Here is a 25,869-nt window from a genome sequence, read left to right as displayed (position 1 = left end):
AGGATGGGTTGGATTGGGGGACTTGAAGGGAGATAGATATTTCTACCCAACACCTTCTTCTTGACACTGATGGGGGTCTCAACCATCACTGCACATTTCTCAATAAAGAGATTGTGGGAGGATTAAGCGAGCTCATGGGACTTAGTAAGGAAACTTTTGCCATTACCCACCCCACTCAGAGCCACCTGGACTTGGGGACAGCTGGCAGGGTGGGGGAAGAAGAGTACAAAGCCTGGATTAAGGCAGGACCCCCACACTGGACTCTCTCAACCACTCCTAGCACTTCCTCCATTCCTCACAATAAGAAATGGCTACTTCGCGGCTACCTGTCTCTCTCATGACCAGACACCCCTGTGACTGACAGGATCCATGTACTCAGTGAGTATTTATAGACTGAATAAACACAACCATCCCTAGGTCTAGACATAGGATGTGTCCAGCACCCTGGAAGGATCTATTGGACCCCCTTGCACTCAACACTACCTCACCGGATGACCCTGTTTCTGCCCCATCACTGTAGGTCCTGCCTGTTTGTGACCTGGGTGTAAATGAATCATACCCTGTGTACACAATGGGTGTGACTCTTGGTCCTCCAGGAAGCAGACACTGACACAGAGATAGAACTGTGGAAGGTTTATTAGGGATGACAATGGGAGAGACAGTAGCAGAAGGGGCAGGGAAACATTCGGGCCAGAATACAGATCTGACACCTTCTTTAAATATAATATTATCATAGTCTGCTTGTCATGGCTCAAGATCCTCTTCAAATTTAAACTGGTACTCCTGTAAGGGAAAGACATTCTGATTTATTTCAATGTAATCTGATTTTTCCCTACACGCATTTTGCCTTCTCTAATACATCTGTGATCTCTGATGAACACTTTATTATGTGGCTACATCTATGACTCTATACGTAATGAAAACCATTCTTGTCAGATCTCTGAATGTATACACTCTCTTATTTTCTTTTTTAACTAGGAGGACATGAATTTTTACAGGGGAGAGAGTGTCTTTGCCTTGTCTTTCAAAGCACAGGTTGCTAAGCTCTAGGCTTCAGGGCTTATATCCTTAGGTTAATTTAATGTATTTTCCAGAATGTCTTTGATGATTCCGTGTGTCAAGATTCTCTTTTAAACTACAAGAGCAGTGAGTGACAAACATGTCTCAGCCAGTCTGCAAAATTCTATATATATTTGATCTCATCTTTCTCATGATGACATCAGAAATCAATATTATCCCTGTTTTAATGATAAAAAGCTCACACTCTGTCTAGGTCCCACTGAATATTAGGGACTGAACAACAGGTATACAAGCAAAGAATCATGTATAATATACTGTGAGGAAAATGCGGGAGATGCAAAGCTGACAGTCAGGAGTGGGGACTAGAGGATGCAAGGATATGGTGACAAGGGTCCTGCAGGAGTAACCCTGGATCAACCTTGAATTCCCTGGGAAGAGCTTGCCTTATGCTGAAGGCCAAGGCAGGTATTCAGCTCATCTAGATCCTGACTGCATTTTCAAATCATTGGACCAAAACAAAACAAAACAAAACAAAAAACCAGCTTCAGCCACACAAAATATTTTGAAAGAACCAAGTTAAACATCCCTGTTTCCCTGATATCCAGAACCTCCTTTCACCCATAATCAGAACTTCAGAAATTCACTGAAAACAATAATCCTTACGAGACATTATTATCTAAGCGCTTTATGGCAACAATGGCATCTAAAGCGGATAATGCCTTGCCAGCACTGTGTCATTTGAACGTACAGCAGCCCTGTGTGCACATCTTACTGCCTTCAGAGTTCCTGCCCAAACTGCTTGCCTTGCTGGGAATGGCCTTCCAGTTCCATCTAAGTGACACCACCTCACTTTTTACTTTTTCTTCTAAAACATCCTATGTATTCCTGTGTGACTCACGATTCCTCTTTTGTACTCTAGGGCCTTGAACTGGTGCTTCTGTTAAGATGAACACTAGTTCTGGGTCACATAATCATTTATCTCTCTCTCTGTTTCTCTCAGGGAATATTTTAATTCTTGCAATTAGGGATATGTCTTATGTTTCACAAAACCCAACAAGTGGTTTCTGTATGAGGTGAATCTGCAAAACTGGTATTTCTCTCATTCTCTACAAAGCCTCTTTTCTTCTCTGCAAGGAACACCTGATGCCCAGCTCAGTTTGGGTGACCAGCCCATCAGTACATGTGAAGACCAGCCCATCATATGTATGTCCTGAGAAACTTGAGGAATAAATGTTACAATGACCTCAGTCAGGTTTGTCTTTGTATTACAAAGCCATCAGTATACACATCTGCATTGCCTCTAAAAACTCAAAAGAAAAATAGATGAACATGCTTCACAAGTTAGCATACTCTTCAGATCATCTTACCACCTGAAAGATGTGGAGGCATTGGCTGGGGTCCCATTGGAAGCCAGGGTGGAGGAGGTGGAAGAGGCCCACAGCCCTTGAGTGGTGATAAAGGGCAGCCCATGGGGTAGGGCATGCAGGGTGGTCCCTGGAAAGGAAAGAGTCCTCTTGCATCCGTAATGACCTGTAGAACAGAAGTTTAAAATATGTTGATATGACAGACAAAAGCCCCCCAATATTAACAAAAGCCAAGACCCAATGAAGCAGGTGCCAGCACCTGGTATCCTCCCCTCTTCCAGGTTCCAAGAGAGCAGCCTAATGCCAGAGAACTCCACACATCTTTCTGGGTCCTGCTCACAGCATGGGTTAAAAGGGTATAAAACACTGTCAACTCATGCTAATGCCTGCATCTGTTAATTTATAAAGTCAAGGGTGCTGTCTCAGAGGATGAACAGAGGAAATACCAAAGTGATAAAGTAGCATATTCCTGACAGGAAGGCCTCCATGTGCAGAAGAACCCTCCACTGCTCCTTCACTACCACCAAAGAAACTTGATGTTTGTACACTAAGAACAGAGAGAGTGAAAGGAAACGAAAAGCCCATTCTCTGCACATGGAATCATAGCTACTCCTGGGAAAAGCTCTGCCTGCAAGATCATGCCCACATCCTCTGTGCTTCCTTAATGACAAAGGAGACCCAATCTCCTTGGAGGTGCTGTCCATGGGCACAAAGATGTCTAGGGAGATGGGGATTCCTGGAGTCCTGCAGGGGAGCCGTGCATCTGCTTTAAGATTTCAGGGAATCCTAAACCTATAAACAGACAGGCCCAGTTTCATTTATCTTAATACACAGGAAATTCCGCACTTTACCCTATGGGATGCAGATTAAATGCATACTATGGAAAAAAAAAGAGTTGAGCACTCTAAATAACATAACTAAGTCAAATGTGTTTTGATTTCAGGTATATAAATCCTGTGATGTAAGATGAGAGAGGTATCAGCGATAACAGCTTAAATGACACAACACAACCTGCTTACATGAACACAATCTAAGGACTTGTTGGAAATCACCCAAGCAGGTTATTATTGACCTTCTACTCTTCACTACTCTGTTTAGTGTACATGTTCCACTAAAAATATAATATTTCTGAAAATCGAGATTTTTAAAGCTAGGTGTCACTAGAAGGATTTTGTTTAGCATATTTTCCAACAGAGATGGGATAGCAATGAATTACGAAATTTATATTACCCAGGCAAGTTATGACCAACCTGGATAGCATATTAAAAAGCAGAGACATTATTTTGCCAACAAAGTTCCATCTAGTCAAGGCTATGGTTTTTCCAGTAGTCATGTATGGATGTGAGAGCAAGATGGTGAAGAAAGCTGAGCACCAAAGAATTGATGCTTTTGAACTGTGTTGGAGAAGACTCTTGAGAGTCCCTTGGACTGCAAGAAGATCCAACCAGTCCATCCTAAAGGAGATCAGTCCTGTGTGTTCATTGGAAGGTCTGATGTTGAAGCTGAAACTCCAGTACTTTGGCCACCCACATGTGAAGAGTTAACTCATTGGAAAAGACCCTAATGCTGAGAAGGTTGGGGGCAAGAGGAGAAGGGGATGACAGAGGATGAGATGGCTGTATGGCATCATTGACTCGATGGACATGGGTTTGGGTAAACTCCGGGAGTTGGTGATGGACAGGGAGGCCTGGCGTGCTGCGATTCATGTGGTCACAAATAGTTGGACACGACTGAGTGACTGAACTGAACTGAAGTACATTCAATTTTCACAAAACACACAAAGGTACAGAATAACAATAGTAATACTCACATTTCAGTAATCTAGTAACATTCCCAAATAAAGGAGATCAGGAGGGAGTCAACTGTGCCAGGAGACTTAAGTATGGAGCTATCTGTCATCCTCCTTACATTATTTCCAGGAACACACAGTGGGGAGGCCTCAGGAACACACAGTAGAAAGTTGGGCAGGCCTCAGCCTCTAAGCACTTATGGTTCTGGTTGTTGTTGTTGAGTCCCTCAGTTGTGTCTGACACCTTGGGACACCATGGACTGCAGCACACCATGCTTCCCTGTCCTACACTACCCCCTAGAGTTTGCTCAAACTCATGTCTATTGAGTCAATATTGCCATCCAACCATCTCATCCTCTGTCACCCCCTTCTCCTCCCACCGTCAATCTTTCCCACCATCAGGGTCTTTTCCAATGAGTTGACTCTTCTCATCAGGTGGCCAAAGTACTGGAGCTTCATCTTCAGCCTCAGTCTTCCAATGAATATTCAGAGTTGAGTTCCTTTAAGATTGACTGGTTTGATCTCTTTGCTGTCCAATGGACTCTCAAAGTCTTCTCTAGCACCACAGTTCAAAAGCATCAATTCTTTGGCAATCAGCCTCCTTTATGTCCAACTTTCACATCCAGTACGTGACTACTGGAAAAATAATACTTTGACTATATGGACCTTTCTTGGCAAAGTAATATCTCTGCTTTTTAATACACTGTCTAGATTTGTCTTAACTTTTCTTCCAAGGAGCAGGCATTTTAATTTCACGGCTGCAGCCACTATCTGCAGTGATTCTAAAGCCCACTGGGCCATGCTCAGTAAATCTTTAATCCAATTTTCTGCTGATGGGTGAGATTGTGCTCCCTCTCTCTAGTTTGGCCTTTAACCAGCAGACTGGGTGAGTTTCATCCAGTTTTCACATCTACAACTGGGTGTTGTTTCTGCTTTGGCTCAGCCACTTCATTCCTTCTGGAGCTATTTCTCCACTCTTCTCCAGTAGCATATTGGGCAAATACCCACCTGGGAGGTTCATCTTTCAGTGTCATATATTTTTGCCTTTTTTATACCGTTTATGGGTTTCTCAAGGCAAGAGTGCTGAAGTGGTTTGCCATTCCCTTCTACAGTGGACCATGTTTTGTCAGAACTCTCCACCATGACCCATCCGTCTTGGATGGCCTTCCACAGCATGATTCATAGTTTCACTGAGTTACACAAGGCTATGATCCATTTGATCATTTTGGTTAGTTTTCTGTGATTGTGGTTTTCATTCTGTCTGCCCTCTGATGGATGTGGATAAGAGACTTGTGCAAGCTTCCTGGTGGGAAGCACTGTCTGTGGGGAAAACTGAGTCTTGTTCTGGTTGGCAGGGCCATGCTCAGTAAACCTTTAACTAATTTTCTGCTCATGGGTGGGGTTGTGCTCTCTCCCTCTATAGTTTGGCCTGAGGAGGCCCAGTCCTATGGTCTGTAGTCTCTAAAGAAGGGCTATAGTCTCTGTGGTAAGCCTAATGGCAACCTCCTCTAGGAGGACTTATGCCAACATGCCATGCTTCTTAGGAATGCTGCTGTCAGTGCCCCTGACCTCATGACAGACCATTGTCAACCCATGCTTATGCTGGTTCTGGGGGTGATACCAAATGTGACTAGCTGAAAACAGAAGCCTGTAGATTCTTGGGGAGGAGTTTGTTTCCCAAGTAAAAATGACATGGTAGATATAGCACAATCAACCATACAATCTAGAGATGAAGTCAAGAAAGGGTGTTGTATAAAAAGAAGTTTCCAGAAATAGTCAGAACCATAAATGACCACAGCATTTACCTGGCCTTTTTGTACATCCATAGTAGGGAAAGAATTGTTGTTTCTCATGGGCGCCATGCCAGGTCCTGTATCTGATAAAGAAGAAGTGATTGGAGGTTTATTCCAATTTGGAAAAATATCCTACATGCCTTCTTCCACCACCTTATACTCTTTCCCACTCTCAGGTTCATTACCAGAGGCCAAGGGTTTCTCCCATGCTGCAAGTGATCCCCAGGAGCGGAGCAAGACCCTGACTTTTGAGGAAGACCACAGGGCCAGAATTCATGTATTTTCATAAGTCATCAACCAACTGTGGACAGGTCTCAACTAGCTCGAAATCAACACTGAAGCAACCATTTCCCAATATATGGCAGAGGAAATCCCAATTTAATCTTAGATTAGAAACTGAAATGAGAATATCCTTGGATAGGTAGAATATCAACAAACCCTCAACATGAAGAACAGGAGTTCTTTTTTTGGGCCACAGGGGGATTTTTCAAATTTCCTGTCTCTGTATAAGTTGTCTTCTATATGTGACCAGGTATTATATAAATATTCATAAAGGGAAATAGACTAATTTTATAGTAAAGAGAAAAGGAAAGCTATGGAGATTCATCAGTGAAAGTGTCATGTCATGGCGATGATGTTAGAGGAGCAAAATTACACAGAGCTTTAATTTTTGAGTGGAATACCTAACCCATTGTAAGATAATAAAACAAATAAAGGAATCTCCAAAAACAGTAAATAAATGCCCATTTTGCTAATAAAAATAATAAATTCTCTCCCATATTTTCAAGGTGGGGAAGCAAGCTTGGACCCACTTGCCCTCCAAGGTCTCTCTTTAGTTAGAGGAACCAAGGTTGGGGGCTAAGGGGATGGGGAGGGTCCTCAGTAAGTGGTGGGTCCTGAGCTCCACCAATCACAGGGCACAGGCCCAGAAAGTCATTCTGACTGAGGAATCTGAGGAAAACATCTATCACTCCTTGAGACAACTTCTTGTCTTCAGTAAGCACTGGTTATTGTTCCCGGGCAACACGATCATCATTCACAGGAGAAAGAATGCCATGCTGCGGTTTTGCCGGAGAAGTTAAGTTGTTGCACTTGGCAATGTGCTCCCTACCTCTTCCTGGGGGTTTCTGTGTCTCAGGTCTTCCCAGCACCGGATTCGGCACCCCGTATTTCTGTTGCAGCCCTTGTTTTTCAGTTATTGCCAATCTTGAATATAGAAAAAGAATGGACTTCAGTGAGAATTCCAACACCAGTCCTTGACTAGACACTAATGGCTTAGCCCTAATACCTCAAAGACACCCTTAGAAACTGTACAGGAAATCCCATACTTGTGTCTCAAGTAGGCGGCTTCCTTGCTCTGCTCTGCCATCTCTCTCTCCAAAATCCGACCCTTGATCTGTGGGAGGAAAAGCACACCCAAGTTCAGTTGTGGCAATGACAACATGAAGGAGAGAAAGAAAGAAAAACACTTACCCAGTTGTCCTGAGCCTTCTTCTCAAGAAGAGAAATCTGAAAAAGGCAACACATCAATAAACCCCCCAGGACTAGGAATTCTAAGGACCCCTCTCCCGCAGCCTGAGGTGCTCAGCAACTCGGGTGGAGGCAGGTCACCTGGTGTCTGAAGCTGAACTCCTGCTGCTGCAGTTCTTCTTGCATTTGTTCAGTTTGTTGCCTGTGAGTTATAATACAATTGCTTTCATCACATTAAGCTTAACACTGAGCATGATTTTAATACTTTCCCAAGTTCCTGTTATCCTCATCTCTATCTCCAAATACAACTGATGAATACATAGAAAGCACTTTTCACATGATTATGAAGTGACAGTAAGAGCAAACCTACTGTTAACAGTCTTCTCTTATTTATTATTTTAAATAATGCCCACAGGGTTCTGAGTTGATATAACTCCCATACACTGCCCAAATTTCTCTAATTTATTGTGTGATGAGTGACTGATCCTAAAGCTTTTATTCTCTTTTTACTTATATTCTTACCATACTTTCCAGGGTTGCCAAAACTAGGTCTATTAGTGACACTACTATATTAGTGGATGCAGTTCTTAACGTTCATCCTCAAGTAACTTCAACTAAGTTTCCATACAGTCTGGCCAGCTTTGGGGATCAGTATATTTTTAGTGACTTAAATTGTTTGTTCTTTGTAATACTTATCTTTTCCCCATACATTCTCTATGTATATTTCTTCTGAACTTTTGGGCTAATTGGTGCCAAACATTGTACACAAGTGAAAATCAAAAACTCAAAAGCAATTTCATGAACCACTGGTATTTAGTATTTAAACTTACTTGTAACTGTGTGCTTCTGCTGAAACTAATTTCAAATTTTCCTCTGCAGCTGATAGCTGATTCTCCCTTTCCATCCACTCACATTGTTTCTTTCTCAGTTTCCTAAGATGGAAAAAGATACATACATTGTCTAGTAGCCAGTGTGAAATTCGGACTTCCTTATCTCCCAGAATTCTGAAGGTCTAGCTTCAAATGTTCCTCCCCACCTCCCCATCTGTGTGTAGATTGACAACGTAATCCAACAAATGAACTGAGGTCCCCCATTGAGGACTAAAGAAAAACCAAATTTTGACCTGCTAGCAAGTCTCTCTGCAATCTAAGTTTCTCTTTACTGTTCTTTACTCCTATTCATTCATCATAAAGTCTCATAAAAATCTACTTGGTGCCCTCTCAGGGTCAATCTTGCATTTGAGATGGTAAAGACTCAATTTACTTCAATGTGGAAAATGATGCCTGACCCAAGTAAACACATTATGAGGAAGCAGGGGATCATAATTAGTTTTATGCCTCCATGGGAAGCCCTGATTCTTCATCCAGGCTGTGTATTGATGGAGACAATCAGCCAAAGAGAGTCTTCCACAATATGGCTTCATTAACACTCTCCAATAACTATCCAAAATTTCTATGGTTCACGAGTGGAATCCCTACCTCTTTTTCTAAGGAAAAAATAAAAAAAAAAAAAAAAAAAAAGATCCAAGAAAAAAAAAGCAAATCTTAGTGCTGTGTTAAAATGATGTGGACTGTCACACAGTCAGGGTGTCATCTCCAGGAGACAGATTTTAGATGGAAAACTAACAGCTCCAGGGTATTAACCTATTGTCACAAGACGAAGTCATTGATATTGAGAACAGTAAAGGTCAATGGCTTAACAAAGGATGATGTGCTGTGTTTTATCAGATTATTTTGTTCATGGTTCCAGTTCAAATGGTTTCAATCTGATACTTTTCTATGGGATCATATGCAAAATTCAAAAATTCTAGAAACAAGGATAAAAACACTAAGGAGAAAATGGTACCTGCATTTCTGTCTGGCCTCCCAGGCAATCTTTAAGCAAATGCTTTAGACTGGCTGTACTGTAGTGGTTGTATGGTAAGCTATTGAGTGCAGAATAAAGTGTGACTTGACAGAGGGTTGGGAGAACCAGACAATGTGCTGGGACTGAAACTTAAAGGACAGTGTAAACAGAACCAGAAGGGATCCAGGTATTAATTTAATTGATACTGGGACAATGCCTCTACTACCCAAGGAAACTATAAGAAAGAATGTGTGATGATCACTTAGAACAGAAAGAAAAATGTGGATTATGGAAATCAAGGTAGGATGAATGTGTTGCATGAATTTGACAAAAATACCCTGGAACCTATTCTAAAAGAAATATGATTATCTACATCAGTTGACACATTCATTTATATAATAGTATTTGGAACATATGAACATCTTACTCTTCGGCAGCCATTTTTCTTTGTTCATATAATTCAACAAGGAAGGCTTCCTTTCTCTTTAGCAGTTTTAATTCCACTTCCTTCTCTGCTTTCACAGACCTCAGTGCATCACAGATGTCTTTCAGGCTCTTTTCACCTTCTGTAAGGAAGGCATTTTCTTTGGGTGAGAAGTTGTTTGGGGTGGGGAGAAAAGTGAGGAAGAACCCTGAAGGCAAGAAGAATTCTGTGTCTTCCCCCAGCAAACTTATTTCCATTATGTGGGGCCTTCCTCCCAAAAAGCAACATACCTACACGTTGACAGTTTTTGTTCCTCAAGGCTTTCAGCTCTGAATCCTCAAATTCAGCATTGGCATGTTGTAACTTTAAACAGACATGAAAAAAGAAAAAAAAAAACTCAAGAAGTAACGATCCACAACAATGTGAGTATAGTTAACACAGGAGGGTTGTGCACTTAAAAGGGTTAACATGGTTCATTTGATTTATGTGCATTACAACACAATCAAAAACTGGTAAGGAAGGTATGGAAGTAAGATGGCAGAAGAGAAGGGCCTTGATGTCACCTCCTCTCACAAAAACATCAGAATCAAAACTAATTGCTGAATAACCATAGACAAAAATGACTGGAACCTAGCAAAACAAACAAACAAACAAACAAACAAACAAACAAAACCCAACTACATCCAAAGACAAAGAAGAAGCCACAAGAAGACAGCATCAAGGCTGTAACTGCAAAATAATCAAGTCCCATACCCGCCAGATGCCTGCCTGCCTGCATGCATGCTCAGTCATGTCCGACTCTTTGCAACTCCATGTGTGGTAGCCCACCAAGCCCCTCTGTCCATGGAATTTCCCAGACAAGAAGACAGGAGTGGATTGCTGTTTCCTTCTCCAGGGGATCTTCCTGACCCAGGAATTGAACCTGCATCTCTTGTGTCTCCTGCATTGGCAGGCAGATTCTTTACCAACTGAGCCACTGGGGTGGGTGACCCTCAATCTGGAAAATAATTATATCACAGATGTTCTCCCACAGCAGTGACAGTTCTGAGACCCACATCAGTCTTCCCAGCCTGGGGATCTGTCACTGGGATGAGGAACCCCTGGAGCATTTGGCTTAGAATGTCAGTGAGGCTTGATCACAGAAATGCCACAGGACTAGGGGAAAGAGACACTCCACACTTGGAAGGTGCAATCAAGGTCTCATGAGCAATAGGACCCAGGGAAGAAGCAATGACTTCATAGGAGCCTGGGTCAGACCTACCTGCTGGTCTTAGAGGGGGCTCCAGAAGGCAGAGGCAGCTGTGGTTCACTATAGGGACAAGGATACTGGTGATGGAAGTACTGTGAAATATTCACTGACATCAGCTCTCCTGGAGGCTGCCCTTTTGTCACCCAGACCTGGCCCCACTCAAGAGACTGTAGGCTCCAGTGTTGGGATGCCTCAGGCCAAACAATCAGCAGGGTAGGAACACAGCCCCAGTCATCAACAGGCAGGCTGCCTAAAACCTTTCTGAGCCCAGAGCTATCTCTAAACATACTCCTTACCTTGGCACTGCATGCCAAAGGAATAGGACCCAGCTCCACCTACCAGTGGATAGGCACAAGGCACTCCTACCATGAGGCCTGCATAAGCCTCTAGACCAGCCTCACCCAAAAGAAGGCAGATTCCTACAGGAAGAAGCAAGAGGAAGTACAACCCTGCAACCTGTGGAAAAAAGACCACAAACACAAAATGTCAGATGACGAAACGAGAAGCAGAAGAATATGTTCCAGACAAAGGAATAAGGTAAAACCACAGATGAACAACTAAGTGAAGTGGAGGTGAGTAGTCTATCCAAAAAAGAATTCAGAGTAATGATAGTAAACATGATCTAAGATCTCAGAAAAATAATGGAAGCACAGACCTAGAAGATACAAGAAATGTTTAACAAAGAGCTAAAAGAAAGAACAGACAAGAGTGCGGGAGGATACAATAACTGAAATGAAAAATACAGTAGACAGAATCAATAGCAGAATAAATAATGCAGTAGGGTGGACAAGTAAGCAGCTAGAAGACAGAATGTTGGAAATTACTACCATGAAACACAGTAAAAGGGCAAAAAAGAAAAGAAATGAAAGCAGTCTAAGAGACATCTGGGGCAACATTAAAAGCACCAACATTTGCATTATGGGGAAGAGAGAGAACAGAGAGGGAAAGAGCCTGAGAAAATACTTGAACAGATAATAGCTGAAAACTTTCCTAACATGGGAAAGCAAATAGTCACCCACATTCAGGAAGTTCACAGAGTACCACAGAGGGTAAACTCAAGGAAGAATAAACAGAGGCACATATTAATTAAACTAACTAACCCTAACCCTAGCCCTAACCACCAAACCAGCTTTAACACAGCAATGCCAAAGAATGTTCAAACTACTGCACAACTGCACTCATCTCACATGCTAGTAAAGTAACACTCAAAATCCTCCAAGCCAGGCTTCAGCAATACGTGAACCGTGAACTTCCAGAGGTTCAAACTGGTTTTAAGAAAGGCAGAGGCCAGAGGTCAAATTGCCAACATCCGCTGGATCATGGAAAAGCAAGAGAGTTCCAGAAAAACATCTGCTGCTGCTGCTGCTGCTGCTGTTGCTAAGTCGCTTCAGTCATGTCCGACTCTATGTGACCCCACAGACGGCAGCCCACCAGCCTCCTCCGTCCATGGGATTTTCCAGGCAAGAGTACTGGAGTGGGGTGCCATTGCCTTCTCCAAGAAAAACATCTATTTCTCCTTTATTCACTATGCCAAAGCCTTTGATGGTGTGGATCACAATAAACTGTGGAAAATTCTGAGAGAGATGGGAATACCACACCACCTGACATGCTTCTTGAGAAACCTATATGCAGGTCAGGAAGCAAAAGTTAGAACTGGACATGGAACAACAGACTGGTTCCAAATAGGAAAAGAAGTACATCAAGGCTGTATATTGTCACCCTGCTTTTTTAACTTCTATGCAGAGTACATCATGAGAAATGCTGGGCTGGAAGAAGCACAAGCTGGAATCAAGACTGCCGGGAGAAATATCAATAACCTTTGATATGCAGATGACACCACCACCCTATGGCAGAAAGTGAAGAAGAACTCAAAAGCCTCTTGATGAAAGTAAAAGGGCAGAGTGAAAAAGTTGGCTTAAAGCTCAACATTCAGAAAACGAAGATCATGGCACTTGGTCCCATCACTTCATGGGAAATAGATGGGAAAACAGTAGAAACAGTGTCAGACTTTATTTTTCTGGGCTCCAAAATCACTGCAGATGGTGACTGCAGCCATGAAATTAAAAAAAGCTTACTCCTTGGAAGGAAAGTTATGACCAACCTAGATAGCATATTCAAAAGCAGAGACATTACTTTGCCAACAAAGCTCCATCTAACAAGGCTATGGTTTTTCCAGTGGTCATGTATGGATGTGAGAGTTGGACTGTGAAGAAAGCTGAGAGCTGAAGAATTTATGCTTTTGAACTGTGGTGTTGGAGAATACTTTGAGAGTCCCTTGGACTGCAAGGAGATTCAAGCAGTCCATTCTAAAGGAGATCAGTCCTGGTGTTCTTTGGAAGGACTGATGCTAAAGAGTTGACTCATTGGAAAAGACTCTGATGCTGGGAGGGATTGGGGGCAGGAGGAGAAGGGAACGACAGAGGATGAGAAGGCTGGATGGCATCACCGACTCGATGGACATGAGTTTGGGTGAACCCTGGAGTTGGTGATGGACAGGGAGGCCTGGCGTGCTGCAGTTCATGGGGTCACAAAAGTTGGACATGACTGAGTGACTGAACTGACTGAACTAAAGGAGACAAAACAATTGCATTCCAAAAACTGTAGAATGCTGATGAAAGAAATCAAAGATGACAGAAACAAATGGAAAGATATACCATGTTTTCAGATTGGAAGAATCAATATTGTCAAAATGACCATACCACCCAAGAATCAATGCAATCCTTGTCAAATTATCCATGGCATTTTTTTTGAAGACCAGAGGAGAAAGCAAAGAGGAACTAAACCGCCTTTTGATGAAAGTGAAAGAAACAAGTGAAAACCTGGCTTAAAACTCAGCATTCAAAAATCAAAGATCATGCATCCAATCCCATCACTTTCTGGCAACTAGTGGGGAAATAAAGGAAACAGTGACAGAATTTATTTTCTTGGTCTCCAGAATCACTGCAGATGGTGACTGCAGTCATGAAATTAAAAGACGCTTGCTCCTTGGAAGAAAAGCTACAATAAACCTAGACAGCATATTAAAAAGCAGAGACATTATTTTGCCAACAAAGGTTCATCTAGTCAAAGCTGTGGTTTTTCCCGTAGTTGTGTATGGATATGAGAGTTGGACGATAAAGAAAGCTCAGCGCCGAACATTGATGCTTTTGAACTGTGGTGTTGGAGAAGACTCTTGAGAGTTCCTTGGACTGCAAGGAAATCAAACCAGTCAGTCCTAAAGGAAATCAGTCCTGAATATTCATTGGAAGGATTGATGTTGAAACTGATGCTCCAATTCTCTGGCCACCTGTTGTGAAGAACTGCCTCATTAGAAGAGATGCTGATGCTGGGAAAGATTGAAGGAAGGAGACGGGGACAACAGAGGATGGGATGGTTGGATGGCATCACCGACTCAATGGATATGAGTTTGAGCAAGCTCCGGGAGTTGGTGATGGACAGGGAGGCCTGGCATGCTGCAGTCCATGGGGTCGCAAAGAATCTGACACGACTGAGCGACTGAACTGAATGGAACTGACAGGGTCTAGTGAAATCTTACAGCTCACAAGGAGAAAGAAACAGCATTGTAAAAGTTAAACCAGAGCTGTCTTTTTGCATACAAAGAGATGATGTTATTGTTTTGCTGCCTGGGATTATAAACTGGAGCCCCAGACTGCAATTTGAAGTCTCAGTCTTGGGGTGGAGCACCTCCTAGGATCATTTCCCAGTGGGGACTTTAGATTGTGGGGCTTCCCAGATGGCATTAGTGGTAAAGAACCCACCTGCCAATAGTAAGTGAGTGAAAGTCGCTCAGTCGTGTCTGACTGTTTGTGACCCCATGGACTATACAGTCCATGGAATTCTCCAGGCCAGAATGCTGGAGTGGGTAGCCTTTCCCTTCTCCAGGGGATCTTCCCAATCCAAGGATCAAACCTTTACAGCCAGGTCTCCCACACTGCAGGCAGATTCTTTACCAGCGGAGTCACAAGGAAGATGAAAACATGTGGGTTCTATCCTCAGGTTGAGAATCCCTTGGACAGAGGAGCCTGGTAGGCTACAGTCCATGGAATCTCAAGGAGTCAGACATGACTGATGCAGCTTAGCATGCACACTCACACTTCAAATTGATATTAATGAAGGACTTTCCAATGCCGTTCAAGTCTGGATGTAGGTCAGTCCAATTTGGTGATGTATGTGCTATTACTTTTCTCTGTTGTTTCTATTTATTATCTTTTAATGACTATATTGAAATTAGGTAAAATAATCTTCTACATAAAATTGAAACTTTATTTGTGTATAATGAGTGGTTTATTTTGTTTGAATCCATTGAACTTAAAATCAAAGTAAAAACTTATGGCAAAACATGCCATTTGCAGCAACATGGATGGACCTAGAGATTATCAAACTAAATGAGTTAAGTCAGACAGAGAAAGACAAATATATGGTATCACTTATATGTAGAATCTCAAAGAATGATACATATAAACTTATTTATAAGCCAGAGACAGATTCACAGACATAGAAAACAAACTTATGGTTACAAAGAAGAATGGTAGGGGGATTAATTAGGAATTTAAGATTAAATATATACACACTGCTTCATTTCAAATAGATAATGAGCAAGGATCTACTGTATAGCATGGGGAAATATACTCAATATTCTGTAATAACCTATATGGGAAAAAATCTGAAAAAAGGATACATGTACATGTATAACCAAATCATTCTGCTGTACATCTGGAACTAACACAACATTTTAAGTCAACTAAATTCCAATATAGAATTTTAAAAAAATTGAAAAGACTTTTCAGTTTTCTGAATTAAACAGTCTATGGGAGTAAAATTTGTTACCTGATTCTTCTCAGTGTTGAGCTGAACATTCTGTTCATGCAGTTGTTCAGGTTTCACTTCCACTTCATTGACACAAGCTTCATTAAAGGCACTTTCAAACTGAAGCAAAACATTCTCATCAATGACTTAATTCCCAAGAAAAACAATTCCAAGCAGATATCATTTTAATCTTCTAAGACGTGAAAATTTGTTCGTTGTAAAAGCTAACATATACAGTGGAAATCCTGCAGCAAATATAGGTAGTTTACCTCTGAAATTCCTGAGGTGTTTGCTAAATTAGCATCTTTCATGTTCTCTGCAGAATTTTCTTTTTCCAGTATCTGCACATAAGATAGAAACAAAAAAGGTACTGAGATTCCAATGGACACACTCAGTGATATGCTGAAAAGTGGTAATGTCAAACAAGCATATCCCAGGGTGATCCCTAAGTTTCATGTGATAGTAGATCCAGAGTGGGCCCAGGAAAAATGTCAAGCCCATAAAGGAATGCAGAACACAAAGAAAGCCATTAAGGCACAAGTATTTCATAGCTTTATAAAATATCTTGCTCACTGAATAATAATAGAGATGAGCAGATGACAAGGGTGGAAAATTGTCCATTTCAAACAGCTCATCAGTGGGTGTTCTTGATGGAAAATAAAGAAAACTTTCCCAAATTCACATTGAAAATTCTTTGTTCAGCATAAAGAAGGGTAGGGCCCATACAACTTGGCTAGATATCTTCCTTCACCTCTCATGTATTTCCTGGGATTGTCCATGTGAAGGCAGTGCCAAATAGTGAGAAAACTCAGAAAATAAAAAAAATTTCCTAGTCTCTTAAACTGGAAAAGTCATGGAGATATGAGTATGTGATATTCCAGGTCACTGTTCAGAAGGAGGTTCAGCTCTCAAACACCCACAATCTATGGTGGTGAACAGTAAGATGAGATGGAGCCCTCAATTCACCCAATGCACAGAAAGCCTCAAAAGTCTAACTGTGATGAAATTAGCATCCAAATTCTTACCAAGTTCAGTGTCTTGACATTCTGACCCCTCACAGATTGCAACCTAGCACGAGAACTTTGAAGGAGGTCATTCAGAAATTCATTAACCCTCTCAATTGTTTTGATGTTATCCTTTAACAAAACAAATTGAATCAATAATAATAACTCATTACTTTTACTTCTGTTTTCAGAATGTAATACCAGGTAGAGACAGGATTTTTACCTTAAATTTTAGTGCTTCATGAGAACACATCTTATTTTGTCTCCTAGTTTCTTGAAGACGTTTCTTTGAGTCATTGATCTACGCAAATATGTGCAAAAGGAAATCAGCATTACAAATATTGATTACTGTGCCAGCCAAACCTATCTTTGGATTGTGAGTCCTTCTACAAATACAGAAAACAGTGCTTTACATCTATGGAGCTTGCTATGAACCTGGGCTGTTTATGGAACATAAGAAATAGGACAGTAGGATGAAAGAAAACAAAGGAAAATAACTGAACTCTCAGAGGTGGAAGAAGTTGAAGGTAAAATCATGAAAAAAAAAAAATAACAAAAATTAAAAAATAACAAAATGATACCTTCTGTTCCATACTGGCTATATTTTCTGCAAGTTGTCTGTTTTCCTTCACAAAATGATTGATTTTCTCTGATATTTGCTCCAAGTTAACTAAAGAGAGATAAAACAATTTCTAAGATTTAGTTGAAAAACTCAGTTAAAATTGAATTACCTCAGTGTAAGCAGCAGACATTTTCTTTTCTCTTTATTTAACTTTTCTCTTTACTATCATGTCTAAAACAAGCAAATTTTAGCTAGCAGAATTTAAAACACAAGAAACATTATTTCAATGAGATTGCTATGTAAAACGCTTTCAAAGATGAATAAAAACATTAAATCGATTTCTAAATTCTCCCCCATCTATAAGTATCATTCTCAGAAAATTCAGTCACTTCAGCTAGCTCTGTCGTCACCAAAGATGAAGTTGGAAAAGCAAACATCCTGTCAACTTAAAATTCTTGCCTCCAATTACTAAGATGAATATATATGTTGCTATAAGAAAAGGAAACTCCTTATTCCATCCAGATTCAAACCACATCCAGGTCCTATTTTCAGTTCCACAGAAGGCAAGTTCAAAATGTTGACTGATAGGCTCTTGAAAGGCTTCCAGTGTCTTCCTGATGCCCTGTAGATTGCCTTTCCCTTTGGAATTGAACACACTTGCATACAATGTGGGCTTCACTGTCAGGAGCCACGTTAGGCATTACTGACTAAATGGAGGTTTGGCCCCAACCCCTTCTCATTGTCCCGCAGGCACAGATCTGGGATGAAGGAGTTAGGCTTTGTGATTCTGACTTGTTTTTTCCTCTCCTTGGCTGAGTTGACTAAAAAGGAATATTAAGGTTCTTATTGTTCTTGAGAGGAGCATGAGAAGGCACAAAGCCTTCTGCAGCTGTGCTCAGAGAATAATTCATAAAGTTCATCATTGACATTTGTTCAAGGACTTTTACAAGAGAGTGTTCCAGGATGAGCACATAGGTCGCAGCTTGAGGCCATGGGAGGGATTGCTATCTGAAGCCTATTTGTGAGGAAAATGTTTATGGCAAAGGAGTTTACTGAATTTAGGGCTTAGAAATAATTAAAAGTTAGAAGCTAAAGATTTAAGGAATGTTGTAATGTTAGCATATTTTACTATAGCTTATAGAGGTTAGGAATTTTAGAGATACTAATAGCTAGAAGCCTTTTTAAGAGATAGTGAGCTCAGGATGTTAGGGGCAAACAGGATTTAGAAAGATAAGAAATAAACTGAGGAATGTAGCATGAGTTACAATGTAATCACAAGTTAACTACAGGACACATAAGAGGAAGTAGGTAATAGATGGTAAAGCTGATTCTGAGAGAATCGCTGAAGCAGGAACTCTGTTTGAAGGGCAACAATGATTTATGGAGATAATAAATCTGGGTGAGGAGAAACTGAAAATGTCCAACCTCTGACCTAATGCTTTTGTAAAATTATAAAAGAAAATCTTCAGTTCAGTTCAGTCACTCAGTCGTGTCCGACTCTTTGTGACCCCATGAATCGCAGCACACCAGGCCTCCCTGTCCATAACCAACTCCCAGAGTTCACTCAAACTCACGTCCATTGAGTCAGTGATGCCATCCAGCCATCTCATCCTCTGTTGTCCCCTTCTCCTACTGCCCCCAATCCCTCCCCGCATCAAATTCTTTTCCAATGAGTCAACTCTTCGCAAACTTTAAATAAATGCTCAGTCCAAGAAAATTGAGAGGCCGCATCGTTACTTGCTGACACCATCCCTCCCTTCAGGTTGAATCCCTGGCTGCTGGAAGCTGGACTCTGGCACTTCACTAACTTGGTGCTAGAGGACCAGGATAACTCATAGTCCCTAAAAAAATAGCATTTTCATCCCAGGATGGAGAATGTTACCATCACTTTTCAGGAAGACAGAATGCATAAATCACCCAATTACAGGTGTATACACATGCATGAAGCCCCCAGTGCCTCAGATGGTGAAGAATCTGCCTGCAATGCAGGAGAGCCAGGTTCCATCCCTGGGTTGGGAAGACCCCCTGGAGAAGGGAATGGCAAACCACTCCAGTATTCTGGCCTGGAAAATCCTATGGATAGAGGAGCCTGGGGTGTTAGAGTCCATGGTGTTGCTAAGAGTTGGACACGACTGAGTGACTTTCACATGTATCAAGCTCAAGAACATAGCCTGCAATCCCAGACTTTCCCAACAGACATTTAATTCCCTCATTTGATCACACAGTGCAGACTTCTCTTCTGTTTGCCCAAGGTGAGAGTTCGGATGCTGAGATCACTTTTATTACTGCCTCCATTGCTGCATTCATTGTGATGAACACCAACATTTGAGGGCCTACCAAGTGCCAGCAGCCACCCTGCTCTCAGCAGATAAGCCCACATAATCATCACTATCTATAAAGCCCACACAGAATTCATTATCCCTATTCTGCATCATGTTCATTTCCACCCATTCTCCAGTGGCATGAATGTTTTCCTCCACTTCAGACTCATAACCCATGGCTTCATCCTTTGCTGTGACACACAATGCCTGGCAATATCTGCATTCTTCCTTAAACCTGAAGTTTCTTCAGTATTGTTTTATCATCTTTACCTTTCACCAAGAACCGGGTCATGACAGGTACTCATTCCAAACTTCAGTCTCATCATCCCTTGCTTTCTAAATACTTCTATGCAAAATTAAATTAATCCTATTCTCCCCACTCCCCACTTGTGTGATCTTTTCCTCATTTATTTTATCTCAATGGATGGCAATTCCCTCTACAATAGCATTAGACTTCAACCCAGGAGGAGGAAGTTTGTCAAGAGTAACCATCACAATATTATAAAGTAATTATCCTCTAATTAAAAACTACAAATAAAAATTATACTTTAAAAAGAAGTCAATTAGACAAATACAAAAAGTCACTGCATTTCTTTCTAGCTGAATTAAAACTAACATCAAACACCAGTACTGAAAAAATATCACAACGGAGTCTTAAACTTAAACGCTTACCTTGATATACTGGGGGCTTGACCTAGGGAAGGAAGAAACAAAATTAAATTTGATATCAAAACATATTATTTTAACAATCTATATCCCCATTAATTCGGCCACTTGATGCAAAGAGTCGACTCATTAGAAAAGACCCTGATGTTGGGAAAGATTGAAGGCAGGAGGAGAAGGGGATGACAGAGGACAAGATGGTTGGATGGCATAACTCACTCAATGGACGTGAGTTTGAGCAAGAACCGGGAGATGGGGAATGACAGGGAAGCCTGGTGTGCTGCAGTCCATGGGGTTGCAAACAGTTGGACATGACTGAGTGACTGAACAGCAACAACCAATAGTTCCTGATAAAACATCAAAATAATAATCCTCAAAGTTATAATAATCATTTTGATACAGGATAATGATTCATATGATTAAAAATAACAACAAAAAAGAATTTACTATTTAAGTCAGGCTACCTCCTACACAATTTCTGATAAGGAAAACAATAGTAAATAACTTATTTTTGACCAAAAGATCTTTTCAGTGAGTAAGTGAGTGAAGTTGCTCAGTCATGCCTAACTCTTTGTGACCCCATGGACTATAGCCTACCAGGCTTCTCCATCCATAGGATTCTCCAGGCAAGAATACTGGAGTGGGTTACCATTTCCTTCTCCAGGGGATCTTCCCGACCCAGGGAATGAACCAAGGTCTCCCACACTGGAGGCAGATGCTTTAACCTCTGAGCCACCAGGGAAGATTGGAATGGATAAAAGATCTTTTACATTCTATTAAATGAGCACCTATCTATTTAATTTTGATAACACAATGTATTTTGTTTTGATAATCAATCCATTTAGTTGTAACAAACACAATGTTACAAATATACTAAAGATCGTCATTTATTTCCTTAGATGCAATACGTATATTGCAGTTCAGAACCTGGGATTATTTTAAAAGCTTCCAAAAGGAAAAGGCAAAATCTTTCTGCTGAGATATGCCTCTTTACTCACTAGAAGCTTTTCTGAAATCTTTCAGGGAGGAGATGGCTGTTTGATGAATTGATATACACTGAAACATATCATGGTTTGAATTTTCCAGACCAATGAAAACAGAGGGTAATCTATGAGAAAGAAAGTGGGAGATGGCTAGAGGAAAAGCACAAGCAACAAAAGAAAGGACAACAACATTTCAAGAAAGGAGAAATGTGCTTCCCAGATATGAGTTATAACCTGAGGAATTTTAGCTCAATTAAATACAGGCAGAGTTGCATTTTAATATTATGCAAAGATACATTTTCTTCACCTTAAAACACATTTCCTCATTCAAAACCATAAGCAATATTCAGATTGAGACTGAAAGCTTTCTGAGTCTAGTCCCAAGACTTGCCAAGATATTAGAATATCATTAACTTTACACACTGCACAGGAAAACAGTGAGCTTTACTGTCCTTTGTCACCTAATCCCCCAGGCAGGGGCATGTGAAAAGAAGGATGGGGTAAAAAATACCTGATATTTATGTTTTCATCATGAAGAGAATGGTTTATAGACTGTCATTTTTCCACTGAGAATATAGTCATTTGGCTTACTGAGTTCTTTAATAAAAAGATTAGAGTATTTTGCAAGGCATATTCATTTCAAAGCTAATTTCTGTTCAAGTTTATACTCTAAAGGAAATAAAGAGGAGAGTTGGACTCCTGGGTTCTGGTCTAACTTGCAAGGAACTTGGAAATTGTCACTCATCCACAAATAAGACAAAAGCCAAAAAACTGGAAAAAACCCAAAACTCTTTATAGATCACTCTGAGAACTGAAGTCACAAGGCGAACTCTTGCTAGAGAATTAGAGAAACAGACTTGCAGATACAGGCGATCATCACTTACTGGAGCAGAGGCCCAAGGTTAGAATTCTCTACAGAACAGAACATCATGGGAGAGAAATCTATAATCTAATGGGTGAAGTCCTGGGGGCTCTGTGTGGACAAGTGCATGAAATTTAATAATGCCAGGTTGCCCAGTGTTAGGGGACACCCTATCTTTCATCAGTTTTATCTTTGGGAATCCTAAAAGATGTGTAGATATTGGGGGGAAATCTCCACATGCTGTTGACATGAGAGAGGGAAAATAGTCATTTAAAAATAAACACTGTATTCTTTTCTATTTTTAAATAGACAAAATATCAAACAAAAAAGGAAATTATAGGCCAATATTTCTGAAGAACAAACATGCCACAATCCTTGACAACATATTCACAAACCAAATCCAACAATATATTAAAAGGATCATACATTGTGATATGGGACTGATTTCAGGGATGCAAGGATGGTTAAATATCCACAGATCAATCAGTGTAATAGAAAATATTCATAAATTGAAGAATGAAATCCATATGATCATATCAATAGATGGAGAAAAATACAGCATATATATATATATATATATATATATATATATATATATGACTACCTCAGCACAATAAAGTCCATCCATGACAAACCCACAGCTAATATCATATTCAATAGTGAAACACTGAAAGAATTTCCTCTAAGATCAGGAACAAGACAAGGTCATCTACTCTTCAGTTTTATTCAATATAGTTTTGGAAATCAGCAAAAACAATTGGAGAAGGAAAAGAAAAAAGCAATCCAAATTGGAAAGGAAGAAGTAAACTGTCACTATTTGCAGATAACATGATACAGTACACAGATAATCCTGAAGATGCCACACAAAAACAACTTGAGCTCATTAATAAATCTTGTTAATGTGAAGCATGAAAAATTAATATACAAAAATCTGTTGGTTTTCTATATAATAACAATTAACTATCAAAAAAAGAAATTAAGGAAACAATCTCATTTACAGTTGCATTAAAAAAAAAATCCGTGTTCAGAAACCGTTGAGTTTAAAAAAACCTGTTCTCAGAAATATATGAGACTGATGAAAGAAATCAAAGACATAGAAAGATACACTGTGTTCATGGATTGGAAGAATTGATATTGTTAAAATGACCATACTACCCAAGGCAATCTATATAATCAATGCAATCGCTTATCAAAATACCAATGGCATTTCTCACAGAACATGGGACCACCTGAAAGTGATCCCAGTGTCCAAAGCTGGAACTAGTTGAGCAACAAAATGAAAGAGGATAGCATTATTCTAGAAAAAGGAAAATGTATTTCAAGAAATCCATATGGAACTATTTTCCTTAGAGGATGAAATCTGCATGATTATGTAGAGGCTCAGTCCTCCAAGATGTGAAATATAACTCCCCACTCCTTGTGATGTGCACACAGTAATTTCATCAGGGAGAATGTACACTGTGGCCAGGGGGGAAACATAAAAAACACTGACTAAAGATCTTTTCTAATAATTTTAATAATACTTATAAATGGAGGAGTATACCATTTAAAAATTGTGAATCACTATGCTATACACTTGAAACTTACATAATATTGTACATCAACTATGCTTCAGTAAAGGAAGCCAAGCCCTCAAGAGAAACAACTTTATCAGAGCCTAAATGGGGTTTGGCCCAAAGACGAGGTGACATCGGCAAAGGGAAATGCCCAATTCCAACGCCCTCTCTCTCTCCTTCCTGTCTCATCTAAGGATAAACTCAGCCTACCCTCTAGCCTGGTAAATATAAAATCTTACATTAAAGGCCTATATATAATACCTCAGTTCCATCACCACAGGGCACAATACGGAGCTAACAACAAATTCTTCCAAGACATACTAAAAGAAGAAATCACACAGTTTGAACTCAAAGTGCAAATATTTGAATCACATTTAATATGGAAGAGACAATCAAATCATTATCTCTGGGGATTTAAAACCACTGTGATTAACATGGTAATGGATCCAATGGTAAAAAGTGGACAATATGCAAGAATAGATGAGGAAAAGGATCCAAAGGAAAGCTGAGGAATCAAGAACACTATAACAGAAACACGTTTGATGGGTTTATTAACAAACTCAACATAGCTGAGAAAGAATCAATGAACTTAAAGAAATGTCAGTAGAAACTTAAACCGATGCAAAGAAAATAATAATAAAGCACAAATTACTCAAGAAAGTGGGACAATTACAAAGGAACCTAAACATAATAGCAATACCAGTAGAAAAAGCAAAAAAAAAAAAAATTGAAACAATGATGACCAAGAAATTCTAAAATAATGATAATAATGAATAATGATAATCACCGAGCCACAGATACAGGATGCTCACAGATTTCCAAGCAGGAATGAATACATACATATATATTTATAATTTGTTTATATATTTATATAACATATAAGAGAAAGAAAAACTTATGTAGAAGCCAGGTGTGGAGGGCATTGGGGTAATAATAACACCTTACCCAGGGAGGACAAAGATAGAAATACATCAGACTTCTATTCAGGAACCATGTGATCAAGAAGAAAGTGGAACGAAATATATTAAAAGTGTTAAAAGGAAAGAATCATCAACCTAGACTTCTGTAAACACTGAAATTAGCCTTCAAAGCACACTATGGAATAAAGAAAATTGTCAGAGTTAATGGTAAAGAGGTCAATTCTGCAAGAAGGCATGACGATCCTTCATATGTATGTATTAACTATAGTGTCAAAAATTGACAGAATTTCTAGGATAAATAGATGAACTCATTATTATAGTCAGAAATCAAAATATTTTATCAGTCACTGACAGAGCCAAAATATAAAAATCCAGTAAGAATACATTTGAACTGAACAACATTATCAGCCATCTGGGTCTAATGACATCTACAGAAGACTGCATCCAGTGACAGCAGACTACACATTCTTCTCAAACTCATATAGAACATTCCCTAGGACCATAATTCAGAGCCATAAAACACTTAACCAATTGAAAGTAATGGCATAGAAAGGATATTCTCAGACCAAAATGGATCTGAAGTAGAAATCCGTAATAGAAAGATAACTGGAAAATCACATGAAAAATGGAGATTAAACAACATACCTCTAAAGAAAACATGGGTCAAGGACGACATCTCAACAGAAAATTGAAAATATGTCAATCTAACTGAAAATAAGTACATTAAAATTTGTGGGATGCAGTGAAAGCACTGCTTGGAGGGAAATTTGTAGAACTGAACACAAATAAAATGTCTGTGACTATAAACATTCCCATCATGGATGATTCAAAGTATATCTATAAGGTACTTTAGTAATACTTACAGCAAGGACAGTCCTCCAGAAGAAAATGACAAATGCAGAAATTCCCAAGGAGGCAGTAATCATGGTAAGCTTCCAAAGAATTTCATGAGCATCAGGCCCAAGATGGAAATGGTCAGGCAGAATACGGACCAGCTGAAATAATATTTGAGATGATGAGGAAACTTGAAGACAATTGCAGAATATCCATCACAAAGAATCAACTTTAGAAAACATAAACCAACCTCCAGGAGGCACCTACATCCCCCTTATATATCCTCATGGAGGAGAAAGGGGACAGAAGGATTCTCAAGGAGCAGGAGGAAACTTTTGGGAGTGTTGTGTTCACAGTCTTAATGCAGTAATGGTTTCATTGCTGCATACACATGTCAAATATCA

The 25,869-nt window shown here is 40.0% G+C and overlaps 2 protein-coding genes across 2 annotated transcripts; both read right to left on the bottom strand.

Annotated features, from left to right (window-relative positions):
• Positions 1-618: 618 nt before the first annotated feature.
• Positions 619-16,849, bottom strand: LOC132658548 (transport and Golgi organization protein 1 homolog). The gene is made up of 12 exons (XM_060405788.1): positions 16,030-16,849; positions 15,782-15,880; positions 9,996-10,068; positions 9,709-9,847; positions 8,267-8,368; positions 7,578-7,638; positions 7,440-7,475; positions 7,295-7,362; positions 7,078-7,172; positions 5,979-6,049; positions 2,388-2,550; positions 619-783 (listed from the first exon to the last, which is right to left on the bottom strand). The coding sequence occupies exons 1-12, from the start codon at positions 16,069-16,071 to the stop codon at positions 770-772; spliced, it is 963 nt and encodes a 320-aa protein (XP_060261771.1). The 5' UTR covers positions 16,072-16,849; the 3' UTR covers positions 619-769.
• Positions 16,744-25,620, bottom strand: LOC132658612 (transport and Golgi organization protein 1 homolog). Its single transcript, XM_060406323.1, has 5 exons — positions 25,495-25,620; positions 20,320-20,341; positions 17,346-17,434; positions 16,988-17,065; positions 16,744-16,896 (listed from the first exon to the last, which is right to left on the bottom strand). The coding sequence occupies exons 1-5, from the start codon at positions 25,555-25,557 to the stop codon at positions 16,744-16,746; spliced, it is 405 nt and encodes a 134-aa protein (XP_060262306.1). The 5' UTR covers positions 25,558-25,620.
• Between the last annotated feature and the right edge of the window lie 249 nt (positions 25,621-25,869).

The sequence above is a fragment of the Ovis aries genome, chromosome 24 (genome assembly GCF_016772045.2).
Source record: "Ovis aries strain OAR_USU_Benz2616 breed Rambouillet chromosome 24, ARS-UI_Ramb_v3.0, whole genome shotgun sequence".
Lineage (NCBI taxonomy): Eukaryota > Metazoa > Chordata > Mammalia > Artiodactyla > Bovidae > Ovis > Ovis aries.
The sequence above is the reverse complement of the archived record's forward strand: the minus strand, read 5'-3'. Positions and strand labels throughout refer to the sequence as shown.

Bases quoted from the DNA above. Each gene is read 5' to 3' on its own strand.
- LOC132658612 (XM_060406323.1), bottom strand. From the start codon at position 25,557: ATGATTACTGCCTCCTTGGGAATTTCTGCATTTGTCATTTTCTTCTGG. The intron at 20,342-25,494 runs GTAAGTATTACT...TTCCTTCCCTAG, and splicing joins TCTGGAGGACTGTCCTTGCT to GTCAAGCCCCCAGTATATCA. The intron at 17,066-17,345 runs GTATCATTTTGT...ATATTTGCGTAG, and splicing joins TAGCCAGTATGGAACAGAAG to ATCAATGACTCAAAGAAACG.
- LOC132658548 (XM_060405788.1), bottom strand. From the start codon at position 16,071: ATGAAAGATGCTAATTTAGCAAACACCTCAGGAATTTCAGAG. The intron at 10,069-15,781 runs GTAACAAATTTT...GTCTGTTTAAAG, and splicing joins TCAACACTGAGAAGAATCAG to TTACAACATGCCAATGCTGA. The intron at 7,173-7,294 runs GTATGGGATTTC...TCTATATTCAAG, and splicing joins GCCGCCTACTTGAGACACAA to ATTGGCAATAACTGAAAAAC.